General features: G+C 55.3%; 1 protein-coding gene across 2 annotated transcripts in view; it reads right to left on the reverse strand.

Moving 5' to 3' along the window:
- Positions 1-6,426: 6,426 nt before the first annotated feature.
- The window catches only part of TRIOBP (TRIO and F-actin binding protein), a 50,161-nt gene continuing 39,807 nt past the window's right edge, over positions 6,427-16,780 (reverse strand). For both annotated transcript variants that reach the window (XM_057486385.1, XM_036891535.2), the window contains 7 exons: positions 12,513-12,660; positions 10,787-10,889; positions 10,067-10,226; positions 9,875-9,988; positions 8,735-8,821; positions 7,888-8,051; positions 6,427-7,106 (listed from right to left, as the gene is read on the reverse strand). In XM_057486385.1, coding sequence (XP_057342368.1) covers positions 7,890-8,051; positions 8,735-8,821; positions 9,875-9,988; positions 10,067-10,226; positions 10,787-10,889; positions 12,513-12,660 — 774 coding nt within the window. In that variant the 3' untranslated portion in view covers positions 6,427-7,106; positions 7,888-7,889. The remainder of the gene's footprint in view (positions 7,107-7,887; positions 8,052-8,734; positions 8,822-9,874; positions 9,989-10,066; positions 10,227-10,786; positions 10,890-12,512; positions 12,661-16,780) is intronic.

The raw sequence follows: 16,780 nt of genomic DNA on the forward strand, positions 1-16,780 counted from the left end.
AGTGGCCACCTCTGCCTGCAGCCTACCTGCCTCCTCCAGCTGGGTCCGTGGCGTCATCAGCCGTCCCTGCTGTTGTCCTCGAGTGGGGTGAGGACATGTCCCTTTATGTCTGAGTCACCCAGGTGCCTGGAACAAGCCTGACCAGGACATTAACAGTAATAATAAGAGCTGCCACTTGGTGGGCACGCCTGTGTGGCAGGCATGTGTAAGAGTGGGGCCCAGGACCTCTCTTAATCCATTTATTTATCCCATCTCAGCTGAGGAGGAAATGTCTCCGAGGGCAGTTGATTGGAGCAGGTACAGAGCAGAACCAGAAATTGAACCTTGAACTTGGTTCCAGCTGTCACAGCCATACCATGCTTCCTTTGGGGTTATTTCATTATTTTTCAAATTTTTCTTTAAAAAAAGGAAAAAAGGTGTAGCTATCCCACACACCTGAGAAACAATTCAGATCCTATGAAGTGTACAATGTTGAAGAATCCCTCCACCCCTGCCCCCCACCTTCCTGCCCCCTCTCTTAGGGAAGCACTGTTCCAGGTTCCTGCATGTCCGAGGCCCCCTTCACATAGGGTTTCCTCCGTGTGACATGCCCGAGTGTGTGTGTGTGCCTGTGTGCGAATCCTTCTGGAGAGGTTTTAAGCATACATAAACACATATGCCAATCTGTACCTGCCATATTTTCTTCTTTTACACAAATAGTACCGCATCCCACACCGGATTCTGCACCTTACCTTGTTTATTTCATGATTCATCTTGGAGATCTCTGCATCAGCATATAGAGAACTTCCTCATTGCTTTTAATAACTATTTGGCACACGTGGTGGTGAATTTATTTCAACACTTCCTGCTTCTCATGCTGCAGTGAATGTTCTTATATAGACCTAGGCTTTCATTGAATGAATGGATCAATGAATGAATGAGTGAAGAGGTAAGGGAATGCATGAGGTGGGGCTCTGGGTATAGGGCCAGGGACCCCTACAAAACTGTCTTCCTAAGGACACAGGAGAAGGTGAGAATCTGCTGGAGTCTAGAAGGTCACAGGCATCGGGCCCCACCTGAAGGTCTCAGGGCAGCACCCCGGCTCCTCCTCTTCCGTGCAGCAACGTCACACTGCCGGTGAAGTGTGTCAACAATTAGTCACGTTTCAGACTCCCTCGGCCAGTGCAGCCAGCTGCCCCCCTCCTGAGGCTGGCGCCTCGCTCTGGAGAAGCCGAGGTCACAGGGCTCAGGCCCTGGGTGACTGATCATCTGTGGGACGCGGGCTCCTCCCCCTGCACTGGTAGGGGAGATGGAGACACAGAGATGGCCGCTGGCTTCAGTGAGCCACAGCCTCAAAGAGCTGAGGGGTTACCCGGAGAGTGTAACTGACTGGTCTAGGGTGGCCAGAGCTAGGGAGTTGTCTGGTGTGGGGTGGGTCTGGGGCTGCACCACGGTGAAGGGGCCAGGGCCAGGGCCAGCCAACAACAGGCACTCCTGGAATACCTTCCTGCCCTTTCTAGGGGCCTCCAGCCTTCCTGGCCCCCTTGGGAGGAAGCTCTTGCTCTGCTTTACTAGGGACACTGAGGCAGGAGTGTGGAGGTGGCTCATCCAGGTGAGCCCAGCAGAGGGGTAGCCAGAACTCTCCCCATACCTACACCCAAGCAGGGGGCCCAAGGCCCCTGGTGTCCAGGTGGTCTCCTACAAAAGGACCTTGGTCAGCTCAGGAAGGCACCTGCACAGTGAGACTCACAGACCTAGACTCCAGCCCTGTGACCAGGTTACTCACTGCGCTGCTCTGAGACCTGGTCCCCTTGCCTATAAAACAGGAATATTACCTCCTGTATCAGGCTGTTCTGGGGATCAAAGGAGATAATGAATGTGAAATGTTTGCTGCAGGCCTGACACACAGTAAGTGCTCAACAAAAGGTAGATGTCACTACTGTTAAGGGAGGCCGCCTGAGGAAGATTTGGGTGCTGGAGCCAGACCTGCCAAGATGTGTCACAAATTGTTGACCTTTGTGAGTCATGGCCCCTTCTGAGCCTGTTTCTCCTGCTGCAAAATGGGGACAGCAAGAGGTACTTCAAAGGGCTGCCGTGACCCTTAATAGGGGTGCAGTCTATTAAGTTTGCTCACAGCAGAAGCTCCATCACAGCGAGCCCTCCCCTCCCTGAGCCTCAGAGCTTCAGGGCCCTCGTAAAGGCCAGATGGGATGCTGGGATGACTCCCAGTTCCAGCCTGGCCCTTCTGTGTTCTGGAAACTGCCATTAGGTCCCAGTCCCTCAGGCTGGCTGCTGGGCTTCCCAGCTGGTTTATGAGACCCAGCCCTTTGCCATTTGGCGTATGGGTGGAGCTGAGGCTGTGGCTGTGCCCTGACTAGAGGGTGCCTGGCTGGGCAGTTATTCACTTCCAGTCAGTAGGTCAGTCAGTCAACCCACACTCATCTAGCTGAGACTCCATGTACTCTGTGCTGGGCCCTGGAGAGATAGAAGTGAATCAGAGCTGGTCCCCAGCTTCAGAAGGTTCAGAGTCTGGGAGATCCACATAAAGAACATGGCAAATGGAGAGCCTGTAGAAGCCAGAGCAGTCATCTAGCTCCACCTGGGGGATCTGGGAGGGCTTCCTGGAGGTGGCACATGATGACTGATCTGAGTCCTGACTCTACCAGGGGATGGGCAGGGTGTGGGCAGTTGTGTGTGGAGGACAGCAGGGAGGACAGACGCGTGCACAGCTGGGCACCCTTGGGAGCTGCAGGTGGCTTCATGTGGGAGCCTGGAGCCCAGGGAACCCAAAGGGACAGGGCTGGGGGCTGGGCAGGCTGAGGGGCTCATGTGCCTAGACTTGAGAGGACCAGAGTAGGGCTTCACAAAGGAAAACTAAACAGCTCTCTGTTTTAGAGAACCCACACTGGTGTGTGCAGACTGGACAGGAGGGCAAAAAACAGAGGTTGGGGACCAGGGAAGAGGCTGGATGAGATCTTAGGGACAAAGATAAGCAGCTACACCCAAGAGCAGTAAAAGCAGTGGCTGGCCAGGGCTTAGTGAGAGGGGGTCTGGGCAGTACTGAGTGGCTAGGCTGGACTCCTCCCAGACTGCCAGGGGGAAAGAGGGCACAGGGAACAAGATGTTTCAAGCTTCCTAAGAGGACATTTTTTTCAAGAGGGTTTATTGTGGAACCACTGAAGAGTCTGGCTTTGTACCTAGTAACACATCCCACCCCAAGAGAAAGGAAGTCTCAGGAGGCCCTGAAAAGTGGCAGTGGGAACCTGCCAAAATGAAAGGAAGAGGTCTGGATTCTCGCAGGCCATGGAATTGGGGTTAGACCAAGTTTAACCAGCTCTCCTGGGGACGGGAGGGAGGGGCACCCAGCTGACTTCTGACTGGTCGTAATAAGCCAGTAGCTCCTGGTTTTGAAATGTGTGCTGTATACAGGCCAGCGCCATGCATTTTACTTCCATCATTTACTTATTGATACATTTGCGTAATCCTTGTAACTGCCCCAGAACAATAACTACCACAGTAATCATAATAGCTAGCATTTGTATTGCACTTACAAGATCCCAGGCACTTTTCTCAGCATCTTACACGTATCGACTTATTTGTAATATTTGCTACACTTCTGTGAAGTATGCACTATTGTGTCCATTTTACAGATGAGGAAACTGAGGCACAGAAGTTTGTAGCTTGCCCAAGGTACAGAGCTAGGACCAAGGGTATGGAAGGACAGACACCAGCCCTGAGCTCTTATTCCTTCCTCACCCTGCCTCCTTCAGCTCTGTGCTGCATGACAGAGGGGACATCCAGAGACATAAAGGTGGCAATTAGAGGAGGGTTGGGAGGTGGGGGTCTGTCTGCACGCCTTCTGAGGGGGAGCCACTATAGGGTGACATTGCCCCCCACCCCCAGAGGAGCTACAGGTCCCTGGAGCTGAGAGTGGGTGGGTGGTCTGGAGCCCCTAGATGGGGAGGGACTGGTGTGACTGGGGTTCTAGGACTTAGAAGTGAGGTGGCAGTAAAGTCTGACCCATTGGTGACAAGGAAGTGACAAAACTTAAATTTGTCTGTTCCCATACCCTGTCCCCATGCCCACACAGCTCCTTACCCTGTGGCCTGAGGAAATTCAATGGACTCTTTGTGGGCCTGTTGTTCCAGCTCCTCTTGGCCAATGCCTTCTGGAAGCATTCACTCGCTCTGCCTGCCCCAAACCTGCCTTCTGCTCTTCATGGAGTTCTACCCTCGGATCTGCCAGTGCCCCAACCCCACGTCACCCCAAAGGCCAACTCGGGGCCTCACTAACCCCCACATGCTGATGACACCCACACCTTGTCTTCACCCAGACCTCTGTCCTGGACCAGAGTACAGTCTAAAACTCCCTAATGTGACAAATGAAGCTAGAGCTTGAACCAGTGGTTCCCCACCACCCTTGCTGATTGGATCTTACCTCTAGCCTGTCCCTCTGGCCTCATTTCAGATCACTTTACGCACTCTACACTCTGGCCAAACCCAGTTGCTGTCTCTGACTGGGCTTTACCTTCCCATCTCAGTGCCTTTGAATGTGATGTTCACTTGACCTGGAATACTCTCTCCATATTCCTAGCCTAGCTAGTTCCTGCTCAATTCCCAGCATCCTCCTCCTCCAGAAGCCTCCCCTCACTTCCCAGGCTGGCTCTGATGCTCCCTCCCTGCTGACTGTGGCTTCTCCTAGTTAACTGAAGAGCAGGTCGGAGAGAAGGCAGGCCCTTGAGAAGGACCGGGAGACAGGCTGCCCAGGCCTAAAGTTCCCGAGACAGGTCTGCGCTAGAGGCACAAAAGCCAAGGACAAGAGATCAAGGCCATTAAGGGAGAACATGTAGAAGAAAAGACAGGAGAGCTGAGGGAACTCCAACAGTAGAGGGCTGGGCAGAGGTGAATCCAAAGGGGGACTGAGGAGGAGGAGCTGGAGTCGCAGAGATGCAGGAATGCAGAGGAGAAAGGTGGCTCCCAGTGGACACCCCAGCATTTGTTCCCTGGTGGTGTACCCGCCCCTTGACCTGGGCTGACCTGGTTTTGACTAATGTCATGCAAGTGATGCCACCACACTCCCAAGCCTGTTGTAAGAAGCTTGTAGGTTCCACCTGGGTCTCTTGAAACTCTCTCAGGGAAGTCAACCACCACAGAAGAAACCAGAGTACACGCTACCCCGAGACTGCCGAGCTGTGAGGAAGCCCAGGCTAGCCACGGAAGTGGCCACGTGGAGAAAGGGAAGGAGGTATCCATGGCCCCCAGCTGTCGCAGGCATTCCAGCTGAGGAACCAGACATGAGTCAAGAAAGCGTCTGGGACGTCCACCCCAGCTGAGCCTTCAGATGACTCCGGCCCAGCCGCCATCTGACAGCAACTGCACAAAAGACACCAAGAGAACTGCCCGCCTGAGCCCCATCCATCCACAGGACCATGAGTGACAACAAATACACTTGGCAACCCTTTCTAGTCTGAGTTATTCTAGTGGGGGGGGGAGGGGCAGGCATGATCTCACTGTTTTTAAGTGACTGAGGTGGAGCAACTTTTCATTAGCTGTCATTTCTTAGCTTCTCAGGTGCCTTTGAAGAGGGGTGGGTGGGAGGGAGCGGTGAGGAGGCTGCCACAGCCCAGGGGCTAGGAGGGGAGCCTGGAGTTGGGCTGAGGCAGTCATGGAGGCAGAGGAGGAATCAAGGGGTATCAGGAGGGCTGGTGGGAGACAACTGAGCATGGGGATGGGCCAGGCTCGGGGCTCGACTGTCTGCACCCTGGGGCTGCAGAGGCAGACATGCCACTTCTGAGCAGCTCAGGGAGGCTCCTCAGCGTTGGCCTCAGGAGCAGTCCTGAGTCGGGGCAGCGCTGTGGGTGGGTGATTTGATGGCTCGGGGGTCCCCGTTCTTCCTCTTTTTGGTTCAGCCACCTTTAGCATCGATAAGGCAAGATGGTGGCAACACAGGGACTTCACCCCACTGTCCAAAGGCCAGGAGGAAAGCCTCCCTTCCTTGTGCCCTTCTTAAGAGCAAGGAGGGCCTTCCTAGAGGATCCCTCCAGTCCAAATTAAGGTTTGGAGAGAGGTTGTGACTTGTCCAGGGTCAGTCATGGGCAAAGAGCCCCTAGTCCTCCTCCCAAGGTCTGGGAAGCAGCCATGCCAGGCCTTCTCAGACTCTGAGGTGCACATGAACCACGGGGGGCTGTGTTAGGGTGTAGATTCTGATTCAGCAGGTTGGGGTGGGGCCTGGAGTTGGTGTTTCTAACACGCTCCCTGGTGATGCCTGCCGCTGGTCTGCAAACCCCAGGTGGGGCGGCAAAGCCATCCCTAGAGGAACTAGGTTCTCACCTCCACCCTTAGAAGCCCATGTGCCAGCCCTTCAGGAAGGGTGCAGTGCTGTGGGGGGATGAGGCCACAAGAAACCTCAGCCTCCATAGCCCGCCCGGCTCCAGCGTCCAGACACACAGCTGCTGGGACATTTTATTAAGTTAAGAAGGCTCATGGAGCAGGACAGAAAGGCCTTCATGGGACGACGGCTCCAGCAGTGCCATGCCCAGCACCCCCGCAGAGGAGGCCGGGTCCTGGGGACAGCTGCTGGCTCCCTCTGTCCATCTGTCCCTCTGTCCAGAGTCCCAGGATGTGGGTCCCTCCAGGGCAGGAAGTAGTTAGTGAGAGGTAGGGTAGGAAGAGGGTGACTGGCTCTCTGCCTCTCCCCCGGGAGTCAGCCCTGCCATGGGTGCTTCTGGGCTTCGGTCAGACTCCTGGGGCAGGGCCACCAGCCCAGAAGCCCAAGCAGGCGGCCAGCCAGACACAGGGGGGAGTGAGTGCTGGAGGCACATGGCCACCAGGAACTGCTTTTTAAAAAGTATAAAGTGTTTTGAGGGAAAAAAAAGGAAAAAAATCTATATAAAAATCTCTTCACATATAAAATCCTGAAGAAGGTGCAAGGTAAGACCCAGTGCGAGGGGCACGCTCAGGTACGCAGAGTGTGTGTGTGTGTGTGTGTGTGTGTGTGTGCGCGTGTGTGCACGCACTCGTGCGCACAGAGGGTGGGGAGAAAGCTTGGTGCCTGACGTCCATCCAGCAGGGAAGGAGGGCAACTGGTCCCTTGGCTGGGGGTCTGCAGTGGGACTGGACCACGAGAACCTGGAAGACAAGAGTGGAGGAGCTGACGGTCGGCTGCACCCCAGGCTGGCTGAGGTCAGGCCAGGGCCGCGGCAGGTCCTTCCGACGCCTCTCAGTCCCCCACTAAGCCTGGGCCAGCCCTGTTCCCAAACGGCCTGCCCATGGGGTGGCCTCCTGAGCACCTTAGGAAGTCAACAAGGACTTGTCAGGTGGAGGAAGTTCCAGGTAGATACAGTGTTAGGAAAGCCATCATAAAATATTCGAGGATGACCTTGAACTAAATCAGGATGACCTTAAGACTAAGTCCCAGAGTGGTGTCTGTGGTGCCAAGCTTGGTGAAGGAGCTGGGTGACTGGCTGGTGATGTGTGCCAGTGGCCAGGTCTGCAGGTGGGACAGGTGTGCTGGATTTGCCACCCAAGCCTAGCCAGGTCAGCCAGGGGTTGTGTCAACCCTGAGAAGGGGTGTGGCCCAATCAGGCTGTGGGTGTGACACAGTGTCAAGAACTGCCTGCTGTCATATCAGGGGATGGGACAATAATCAGATGCTGAACCGCACTTCCCTACCTCTGAAGAAACAGGCTCAAGTTTATAAAGCAGCCTCTGCCCGAGTCTGACTGTCCCCAATAGCCCTGAGTTGTTGGTGTCACTGTCCCCATTTATAGAAAGAGAAACAGAGGCCAGCAGAAGGAAGTGCCCTGGGTCAGGTGGCACAGTGAGTCAGGTGCGGATGAGCCTTGGGCTGGTGCCCCCCTGGGGTCCCCTGCCCCCCACCGCGTGCCCACCCCCCTCCCAATGCACCCACCTCTACTCGGCCAGGCTGCTGTGAACTGCCTCCCTCTCCTGCAGGGCAGCCATGGCGAGGCGCAGGTGCTCCTTCAGCTGCTCGATCTCCCGCTCAGACCGCGTCTTGATGTGGTTCAGCTCCACATACACATCCTGGTACTTCCCCGAGGTGAAGCGCTTGTCCTGGGACACAGGGCGGGGAAGTGAGGGCCCAAAGCCCTTTCTCCCGGGCCCTGCCCACTTGGCACATGCCCCCATGCTCCCTGCTGACCAGCACAAAGCAGTCAGGCCCCTCTGCTGCCCGTGGCCTTGTCCCGCTTGAGACGGGAGCTGAGGCAGCAGGAGGCGAAGCTTTGCTCAAGGCTACAGGCAGTGGGTAGGAGGAGAACAGGTCAACCTGGCCCAGGGCGGAGGCCCTTTTCACAAGTCCAGCTCACATACTCATGGGGCCACCAACACACATGGTGTCAAATGCCACAAACTCAGACCTGGACCCCAATCCCAGCCCTCCCAAAACATAGCTGATTCCGCAGTGGAATGCACACTCCACCTGAACAGGAGTTTTGGTCCTTTGTGTTCACAGCTGTCTCCCAAAAACCTAGCACAGTGCCTGGCATATAGTGGGTGCTCAATAATATTTGCTGAATAAATTAAAGCAAATATGGCCTTGGACAAGTTACTCATTCTTTCTTGGCCTATTTCTTGGTCTGTGAATGGGGATAGTGACACCTACGTGGCAGAGGCATGAGGAGTTTGATAAAATGATGGAGAAAGGGAGTGCCCAGCACAGAGCAGGGGCTCACAGGAGAGGCACACAAGTGGACCCAGAAGGCCCCCGACAGCCTGCCCCAGCCAGCGGGCCCTACCTTCTGCAGCTTCTGGAGCTCATCCCGGAGGCACTGTACCTCCTTCTTCAGGTACTGGAGTTCGTTCTCCTTCACGCGCAGCAGCACCTGGGGTCATGAGTGCCGGGCTGATCCAGGGCCAGAGGCCAGAGCTACCCTGACCCACAGCGCCCAACGGCCTGGCCTTTCCCTGCTTCAGGCCCCTAAAATGCAGCTCCCACTGGCACCAAGACCCATCACACTCAAGTGGCAGACTCCTCCAGGAAGCCCTCTCTGGTTTCTCCTTGCTCTCTTACCTTTGTCCATTCCATGTGAGTAGGAATCTCATGGTCACTTCTGCTATGGCCCTAACATTGAGGCCCTTAACTTGAGGCCAAAGAGAACAAAAGGGGGCCATGGTATGGCCCTACTAAACCAGAGAGAGCTGGGCCTCCCTGTGGACTACCTCATTAACCCTTCCCCAGACCCTGAGGGGCAGGTGCTGCTATCCTGACTTGACCGAGGGGGAAACAGGTTCAGCCAGGAGCCAGGACTGGGGAGGCTTAAAAGCTTCAACTCTGGGGACACTCTGTCTGGTTCAAATCCCAACTTCTGCACTGACCAGCTGTGTGACCTTGGGCAAGGTACTTGACCCCCCTGTGCCTTAGCTTCCTCCTCTGTGAAATGGGGATATAACAGAATCTACTTCAGAGGACTATTAGGAAGATCCAATGAGTTGACAGGTATAGGACTTTCAGAAGTTCCATACACAGAGGAAAGCTGTATATAAATTTCTGTAAAATAAATTATTAGGGTGATCCTGGGATCTCACACACACATTTTCTCACTCCTGCTTCTCCCAGAAAGGGAGGAGTGAGCCCCACTCTACAGTGAGCTCCTGGAGCTCAGAGAGGTGGGGTGACTTGCACAGTCACACAGCAGGCAGTAGCTGGACCTGGATGGGAGGGCTGCACTCTGGCTGCAGGGCTTTTGCCCAACCAGCCCAGCAGTGCTGGGCACATAGCAGGTATCCTTCCAAGCTGCGTGGGCCTTTCCTCGCTGGGCCCGACCCCTCAGAGCCACGGTGCTCTCCAGTGCACCGACACCCAGCCTGTCAGGGTGCTCTCCCCAGCCGCAGGCCCGAGAACCACCTGGTGCCTGGCACCAGGGGTGGCTGCTCACCTCCAGCTCACAGGAGCTCCGCTCGTTGCTGCGCCCACAGCCATCGCCTGTGCCCTGTGAGGCAATGAAGCCACGCAGCCGGTCAATCTCCTCTGACAGGCGGGCATGCAGCTCCTGGCGTAGGGGGATGGTCAGTGCACAGGGGGGTGCGCAGGGCCAAGCCCTGCCCCACCCCACCCGAGCCAGGCCCACCTGGTTGTGGCGCAGCAGCTCCTGGCCCTCCTGCTGGCAGCGCCGCAGTGTGTGCTCACGCTCCTCGGCCTGCCGTGTCAGGGCCCCGATCTCCAGGCACTTCTGCGAGTACTGCTCTGACAGCACCTGCAGCTCCCGCTTCAGCGCCTCCACGTCTGACCTGCCCAGGGTGCAGGAGGGAAAGGACAGCGTGGGCGCTCTGCCTTTCAACAGGCCAGGGCAGAGTTAGGTCATGGCAGACGCAAGGCAGCTCGGGACTGCGGGGGTCCTGCCCTTGTTTTGTCTGCAGCCCCCTGTGGGGCTGTGACCTGGTGACAGCCTCTCTGGTTTCTGGTGCCTCCTGTACAAGGCGGTGGGTTGGAGGAGCCTATCTCTAAACCTCCATAGCCCCAGCATCCCAGAACTGTGCTGTGTGGCAGGAAGGGACACCTAGTGGCTGAGGGTGAGCCTGAAGCCCAGCTCTAGGGGACACTAGGAGGGGAAGAGGAGGGAGGAGGCAGAGACCAGCTGGCCGGGAAGGGGCCTGAAGAACTGCCTACGTGCCCTGGCATGGGGGTCTGTCTGGGGCTCCGTGGCTTCTCTTCCCCGTGTCAAGTGACTGCACCGGCAATCTTAGCTGGGGGCGAACTGACATGTCCTCTGCTAGGGGCCCTTAACACAGGCCCCTGACTCAGAGCAAGGCTAGACCAAAGACCCCCCAGAGCCCAGGGGCCCTCTTACTGGTGCTGCCTCCGGAGGCCGTCTGGGCCCTGCTGGAGACTCCGAGTCTTGCTCAGCTCTCGGCTCAGCTCCTCCTGGTAGGCCTTCTTCATGGCTTCGATGGCTGGAAGCAGGGCAGAGAGGTGGAGGGGAACTTGGGGAGCGGTCAGTGGCACCAAGCTACCCCTCCTTCGGGACACCACATGTACCACGCAGCCCGGAGCAGGGAGAGGGAGAAGGGCGACTGACCAGGCTGTCACAAAGCAGGCAGCCTCAGGGAGGCTGCCTGACCTCTCCGAGCCTGTCAAGAGAGGGTAACAAGCTCTGTCTGAAGGACCCGGCAGGGGTGCCTGACCACTGGTGCCTCTTGCCGTTTGTGATGTCTGGGTAAGATACCGCACAGCCCACCAGCCCTGCAGAGCCTGGAGTCTCTTTAACAGGAAGCCAGTCTCGTGGTCAAGAGGACAAACTCTGCAGTCAGTACAAATCTGCACAGCTTTGTGGGGGGGGATTAACTCCTCTGTGCCTCAGGCCCCTTATCTGGAAAATGGGGATAACAAGAGCACCTTTTCTCATGAGTTACTGCAGGACGTGTGCAGAGCCCTCAGAGGAATGCATGGCACAGAGGAGATGCCCAGAGATTAGCATCCACTGGCTTATTTTTCAGACTGTGAGCTCCAAGGACTGAGTCTCTTTCTACACTCACCCAGGTGGCTGTAAAGATTAAATAAGCCCTCATCCATAGTCTTATCCATACTTCCAAATTCCAAAAGCTCTGGACACTGAAAGTTTTTCATAACTGTTAGTCACAATCCCTGACCTGAACGACAGACACAAGGCTATTTATGGTCATTGTTATTCCAGTTAAGCATGACTTAGAGAAATTTCACTGTGAAATCTTGCGCTAGTTTCAAGGTAAAAACCAGCCCCTGCTGGGTGAGGATCGCTAACACACTTGCTGGGTTATCTTCCTAAAATGCAAAATATACTGCCTCCAGGGCTTGGGATGGGGGGCCTCGGACCTGAGCACGTGAAGCACTGGCAGGTGGTGAGCTCTGCATCCTGTGACCTCTTTCATCATTTCTGTTTTACTGCAAACCCCATGCAAGTATTTGTGTGTGCAGGACACAGAGGGAGGGAGATGTCCAACACCTTGGTGTTCCTGTTTCTGACTTGTGAGAGGAGAAGGTAGGGTTCAAAGCAAGACTTTACAACCAGAGTGCTCTAGGCTCCAGCTCCAATTCTGCTATCTCCAAGCTGTGCCATCTGGAACAAGTCACTAACCTCTCTGAGCTCAGTTTCCTCATCTGTGAAATGAGGTACTCCCTCAGACACTGCAAGGATTAAGGGTACTCACGTGGGTAACAGGGCTTGGCAAATGCTCACAGCTTTCCCCGTCCACCCATGTCTGTGGCTGAGCGGTATCTACCCCAGCACTCAGTGGGCCTGGGCGTGTAGTTGGAGCTGAGTGTGTGTGTGGCTTTAAGTGAACCTTCCAGTGGCTGCAGGCCTGAGGGAGGAGTCACAACCCACTAGAGAGAGGGGTCTTTTATTCCCCTGGTTTTCCCTTTTCAAACAGGATCAGGGGCCAATTCTGGGGGTTTCCAACCCCTCCTGATCTCTTACCCCAAGTTTGACACCGAGACCCCTGCTTTTTATTTAAAGGCCTGCCCGGTTCAGCGAGGAGCTTAGCGTGGAGCCTCGTGGGGCCCAGTCCCGCTGGGCTGCTCCTGCCCAGGGCCCTCACCTGAGGCTGTGGCTGCCGTCTCCTCAGCCAAGAGCCACTCCTTCTCCTGCTGCAGCCGCTGCAGCTCCCGCTCGTGGTGCCGCTGCAGCTCCTCCATCACCTGCTGGTGCGAGGACTCCATCTCTGCCAGGCTACGCTCGCATGCCTCCTGCCGATGGGAGGCCGGGGTCACAGGGCTGCCCCTGGGGCCTGGGGTAGTGGTCCTCCCAACCCAAGGGCAGGAGCCTCAGGGGCAGGCCTGCCCTGGTCCCCGGGCACCTGCACCTGCCTCACATCCCCAGATCCACAAACCTTGCCCGTCGCTCTCCTGCTTCAAACCCTTCCTGTGCTCATCCCGCAGCGGCAAGTCCCTGCTCTCCTGTCTGACCCTGGGGCCTAATCCCCAGCTCTTCCTTCCAGAGTTATAAAAAACAATTCCTTGCCTGTGCACACCTCTCAGCTTCAGCTCACGTTACTCCCACCGCCTGGAGTCTTCTTTTGCAACTTTTTCTTCCTGGGTAATTCACTTGGCCTGAAGCCCAGCTTAATGGCCCCCTTGCTGTGTCTCTGGGTAGCCCCTCCCCTGTCTCCAAAAGCACTGCTTCTGCCAGCCTGTAAGTTGCTGATCTGATCCAGCTCAGGGTCCCCAGGGCCTGGGCCAGGGCCTGATGTGTGCCAGGTGCTGAGTGAGCTGCAAGTGATGACTTATTCCACAATGGAGCCTCGAAGACAAGACTGGCAGGTATTTAAGAAACTGATAATACCCACTGCTCAGAGAGTCTGCTGTGATGGGACGTGTGGAGGGCAGTATGGTGGCATCATTGCATTTTTAATGGCCCTATCCCTTGACCCAGCAGGTCCACCCCTTGAAATGACCCCCACAGAAAGCCATATGTGTCCAAAGACTCTTGGACAAGGGCATTCCCTATGGCAACGTTGGTAACAGACTAAAACTGGAAACAATCTAAATGCCTAACAAGGGAACCCTTAAATAAATGATGGGATGGAGCCTGCCACAGGCCCTCAGGCAGCTGTTAAAAGACAAAGCTGCCCACGTGGACTGCTGTGCAAAGGCGTCCTGAAAGTTAGTTGATGAAAGCCAGCCTCTGATAACACGTATGGTATGACCCTACTCACAGAAATAAAACCCACAGAGCCAGGCCTCCGAGGACGTGTATGTAAAGACACAGAGAAAGGCACGGAAGGAAGCTGTGGGAGGCAGAGTAATGGCCCCCAAAGACGGCCATGCCCTACTCCCTAGAACCAATGAATATATTACCTTATACAGCAGAGGGGAGTTGAGGTTGCTGATCAGCTGACCTCAAAATAGGGTGATTATACTGGATTCCCCACTGGGCCCGACAAAAGGTCCTCAGATATGGAAGAGGAAGCAGGAGGGCAGAGGGACAGGGAGAAGGGACTAGGGTTGGTCAGAGTGCCGCGAAGTGCGTGGGACTTGGCTCTCCTTTGCCGGTATTCAAGATGAAGGAAGGGGCCATGAGCCAAGCAAAGCGGTGGCCACCAGATGCTGGAAAAAGCAAGGAAATGAATCCCCCTCAGCACCTACGGGAAGGAATGCAGTCTTGGGGGTGCCTGGATTTTAGCCCAGCAAGACCCATGTTAGACTTCTACCCTCCGAAACTGTGAGATGATAAATCTGTGCTGTTGAGGTTTGTGGTAATTTGTTACAACAGCAACGGGAGCCGGAAACTACAGGTATGCTCAAATGGTAACCACGGGGGCCAGGCAGGGAGCAGGCCGAGGAAGGCAAGCTCATGTGTTTGGTTCCAACCTCTTGATTTTGAATTATTTTTGAAAATGTAATCCTATTTCCTATATAATTAGAACATATTTAAGATCATTAAAAAGGGAAGGAGAAGGGCCATGGAAGAAATGGAGGCCGAGGGCCATGGAAGAGACTGTATTCTCCCTCATGCTATATGGCACCTCACGGCAGCTTCAGACCCTTGCGTCTCCAGCAGCCACCTGGGGGCTGTGAGGACCGGTTTTGGGGAAGGGAAAGGGCCAGGCCTCCTGGGTCCAGGTGTTCTGAGTGGGAGGCAGGGACTGTCTGTCCCATGGCCCTCTGCATCTGTCCCGTGTCACCCAGTTAAGACAATAGAACAAGGCTTTGGAGCCCCACAGATGGGGTCCTAATCCTGGCTGCACCACACAGTGAACTTGAATAAGCCCCTTCCCTTCTTGGCGCCTCAGTCTCATTTGTAATACAGGCCCCATAAGACCGACTCACAAGGATCCCTAAGGTGAGCTGGCAGCCACCTATGGAGATCAGAGCAACATGGGGGGTAGAACAGCTGTTCCTCAAGAGCCACATCAGGTCGACAGACCCAGCAGCTAAGATGTCAGGAGGTGGGAACTAGCTCCTAAAGGCCAGGCGCTGCTCGCCCTGACCTATCTCTCTGAGGGCCCAAGCTGTCCGGCTGCCACCTCTGACGGGGGTCAAAGTAGAGAAACGCCTGTGGCTCTCACTGCAATAGGCTGGAAGGGTCCCTTTTGCCAGAGGAGGCGCTGAAGCCTCAGACCCCCCAGCTGCTGTCCTGTGGTGGCAAGCTCCACAAGCTAAAAGAGGTACCCACTTGGCCTGAGGTACCAGGCTGGGGTTCCCTCCCCGGCTGTCACCTCTCCAGGGTCTTCAGAATCCACAGCTGCCTACCCCTGTACGCAGCTCCCCATCACCGACGGCTCAGCTCTTCTTTGGTGCCCCTCCTCTTTGCCCACCCCACCTTCAGCTGACTGTTTCCCCGTTACTCCCTTCTTCCCCTGTCAATTCCACTTGCACCCCATGCCCATCCCAACTTAACAGGATGAAATGCTGACAGTCCCGGGGGCACCAGGGCACAGGGGAGCCTGGACTGCACCCTCAGGTCTGCTTCCAGCTCAAACGTCTTGCCTCTGGGCCTCAGTTGAGAAGTCAGAGGACTGCTTTTCAAACTCCATTTAGTTAACAGAAACCTTCTTCCAAAGGAAGTCTAATGCAGGTTCTAATAGTAAAATGGACAAAGACGAAGCTGCACTGATTACCGTGGGTGAACGGACTCACCCAGAGGCAGTCCCTGGCATGTGCATGGGCTCCTCCTCTGCGTGAGGGTCTCTGGGACAGCTGCCTCAGGCCATTGTGTTGGGCCCCACCCACCCTTTTCTCTGGCCTCTAGGGAACCTCTGACAACACCTCAGGTCTGGGTCCCTCGCCTCTACCCCTCCCGATGTCAGAAGACACCCAAGCTAGCCTTCCACGTCAGGCCCCAACAGCCCTTGGCCCTGGTCTGCCTTCAGCTCAATGTCCCCTCAACCCCTCAGCCCCAGACCTTGCAAGGCAGCCTCAGGGCCCCCAGGGACCCCCCCTCCGCATTCCTCAGGCCTAGTCACCCAGGAACCAACTCTCCTCCCCCCCACACCCCTGCCTACACCTCTGTCTCCTTCAGCCAGTCCGGCTCCAGACATTGGCCTTGATCCCTGCGCCCCCCTCCACTCCAACACCACTTTCCTGAAGTTTTTGTCAGACCCCAAGCCTCCTCAGGTCTGCGGAATGAGATCCCAAGTCCTTGGCGTGGCGGTGGAGGTCTCCACGATAGGCCCCATGGGCCGCCGCCTTCTACCTCCTGCCGGAACCCATGCCCCCACCCCCACCCGTGCCCACTTGTGCCCGGCTCATGCCGCCCGCAAGAAGCCTTCCCGAGAGCCCCGCCAGCGACCTCCCCTGGGAACTTCCAAAAGGCTGCCCAGCCCAGAGCCTGTGATCCCAGCATTCTTTTCTGCTTCAGGCAATGGTGCGCTGACTGGAGGCAGCTGTCAAATTTTTAGCATTCTGTGATGTGGTTGTTAAGCACAGCCGTTGTTAACAATTAAATCATATAGACTTACAACTAAATTATTTACATTAAAAACAAAGGTCATAGATGCTCAAAATTCACCACTTTCTAATTATTTCATTACATTTTATTATTAGCACACTCCTGAAGTAATTTACATCTTCTGTATCGATATGGCAGAAATCCTAGGTGGTGGTGTGTACATACCTTCCCAACCCTGGGTCAGGGACATCAGTTAGAGTGGGAGTAGTTCCCAGGGAAGTGAATAAATGTCACAAAGCAGGGCTTGATTTATTATTTTGTTAATTGTCCAGACTTAAGCAAGGGATCAGAAAATGTTAATAATGCAGATTACACTTGAAAGTGCACCATCTATGACGACTATCACATTGTAACTAGAACAAAAACCTGAGGAAATACTCTTAGTAGCATATTTTTAAATATTTTCAGTAGAAAACT

The sequence above is a fragment of the Manis pentadactyla genome, chromosome 10, assembly GCF_030020395.1.
Source record: "Manis pentadactyla isolate mManPen7 chromosome 10, mManPen7.hap1, whole genome shotgun sequence".
Lineage (NCBI taxonomy): Eukaryota > Metazoa > Chordata > Mammalia > Pholidota > Manidae > Manis > Manis pentadactyla.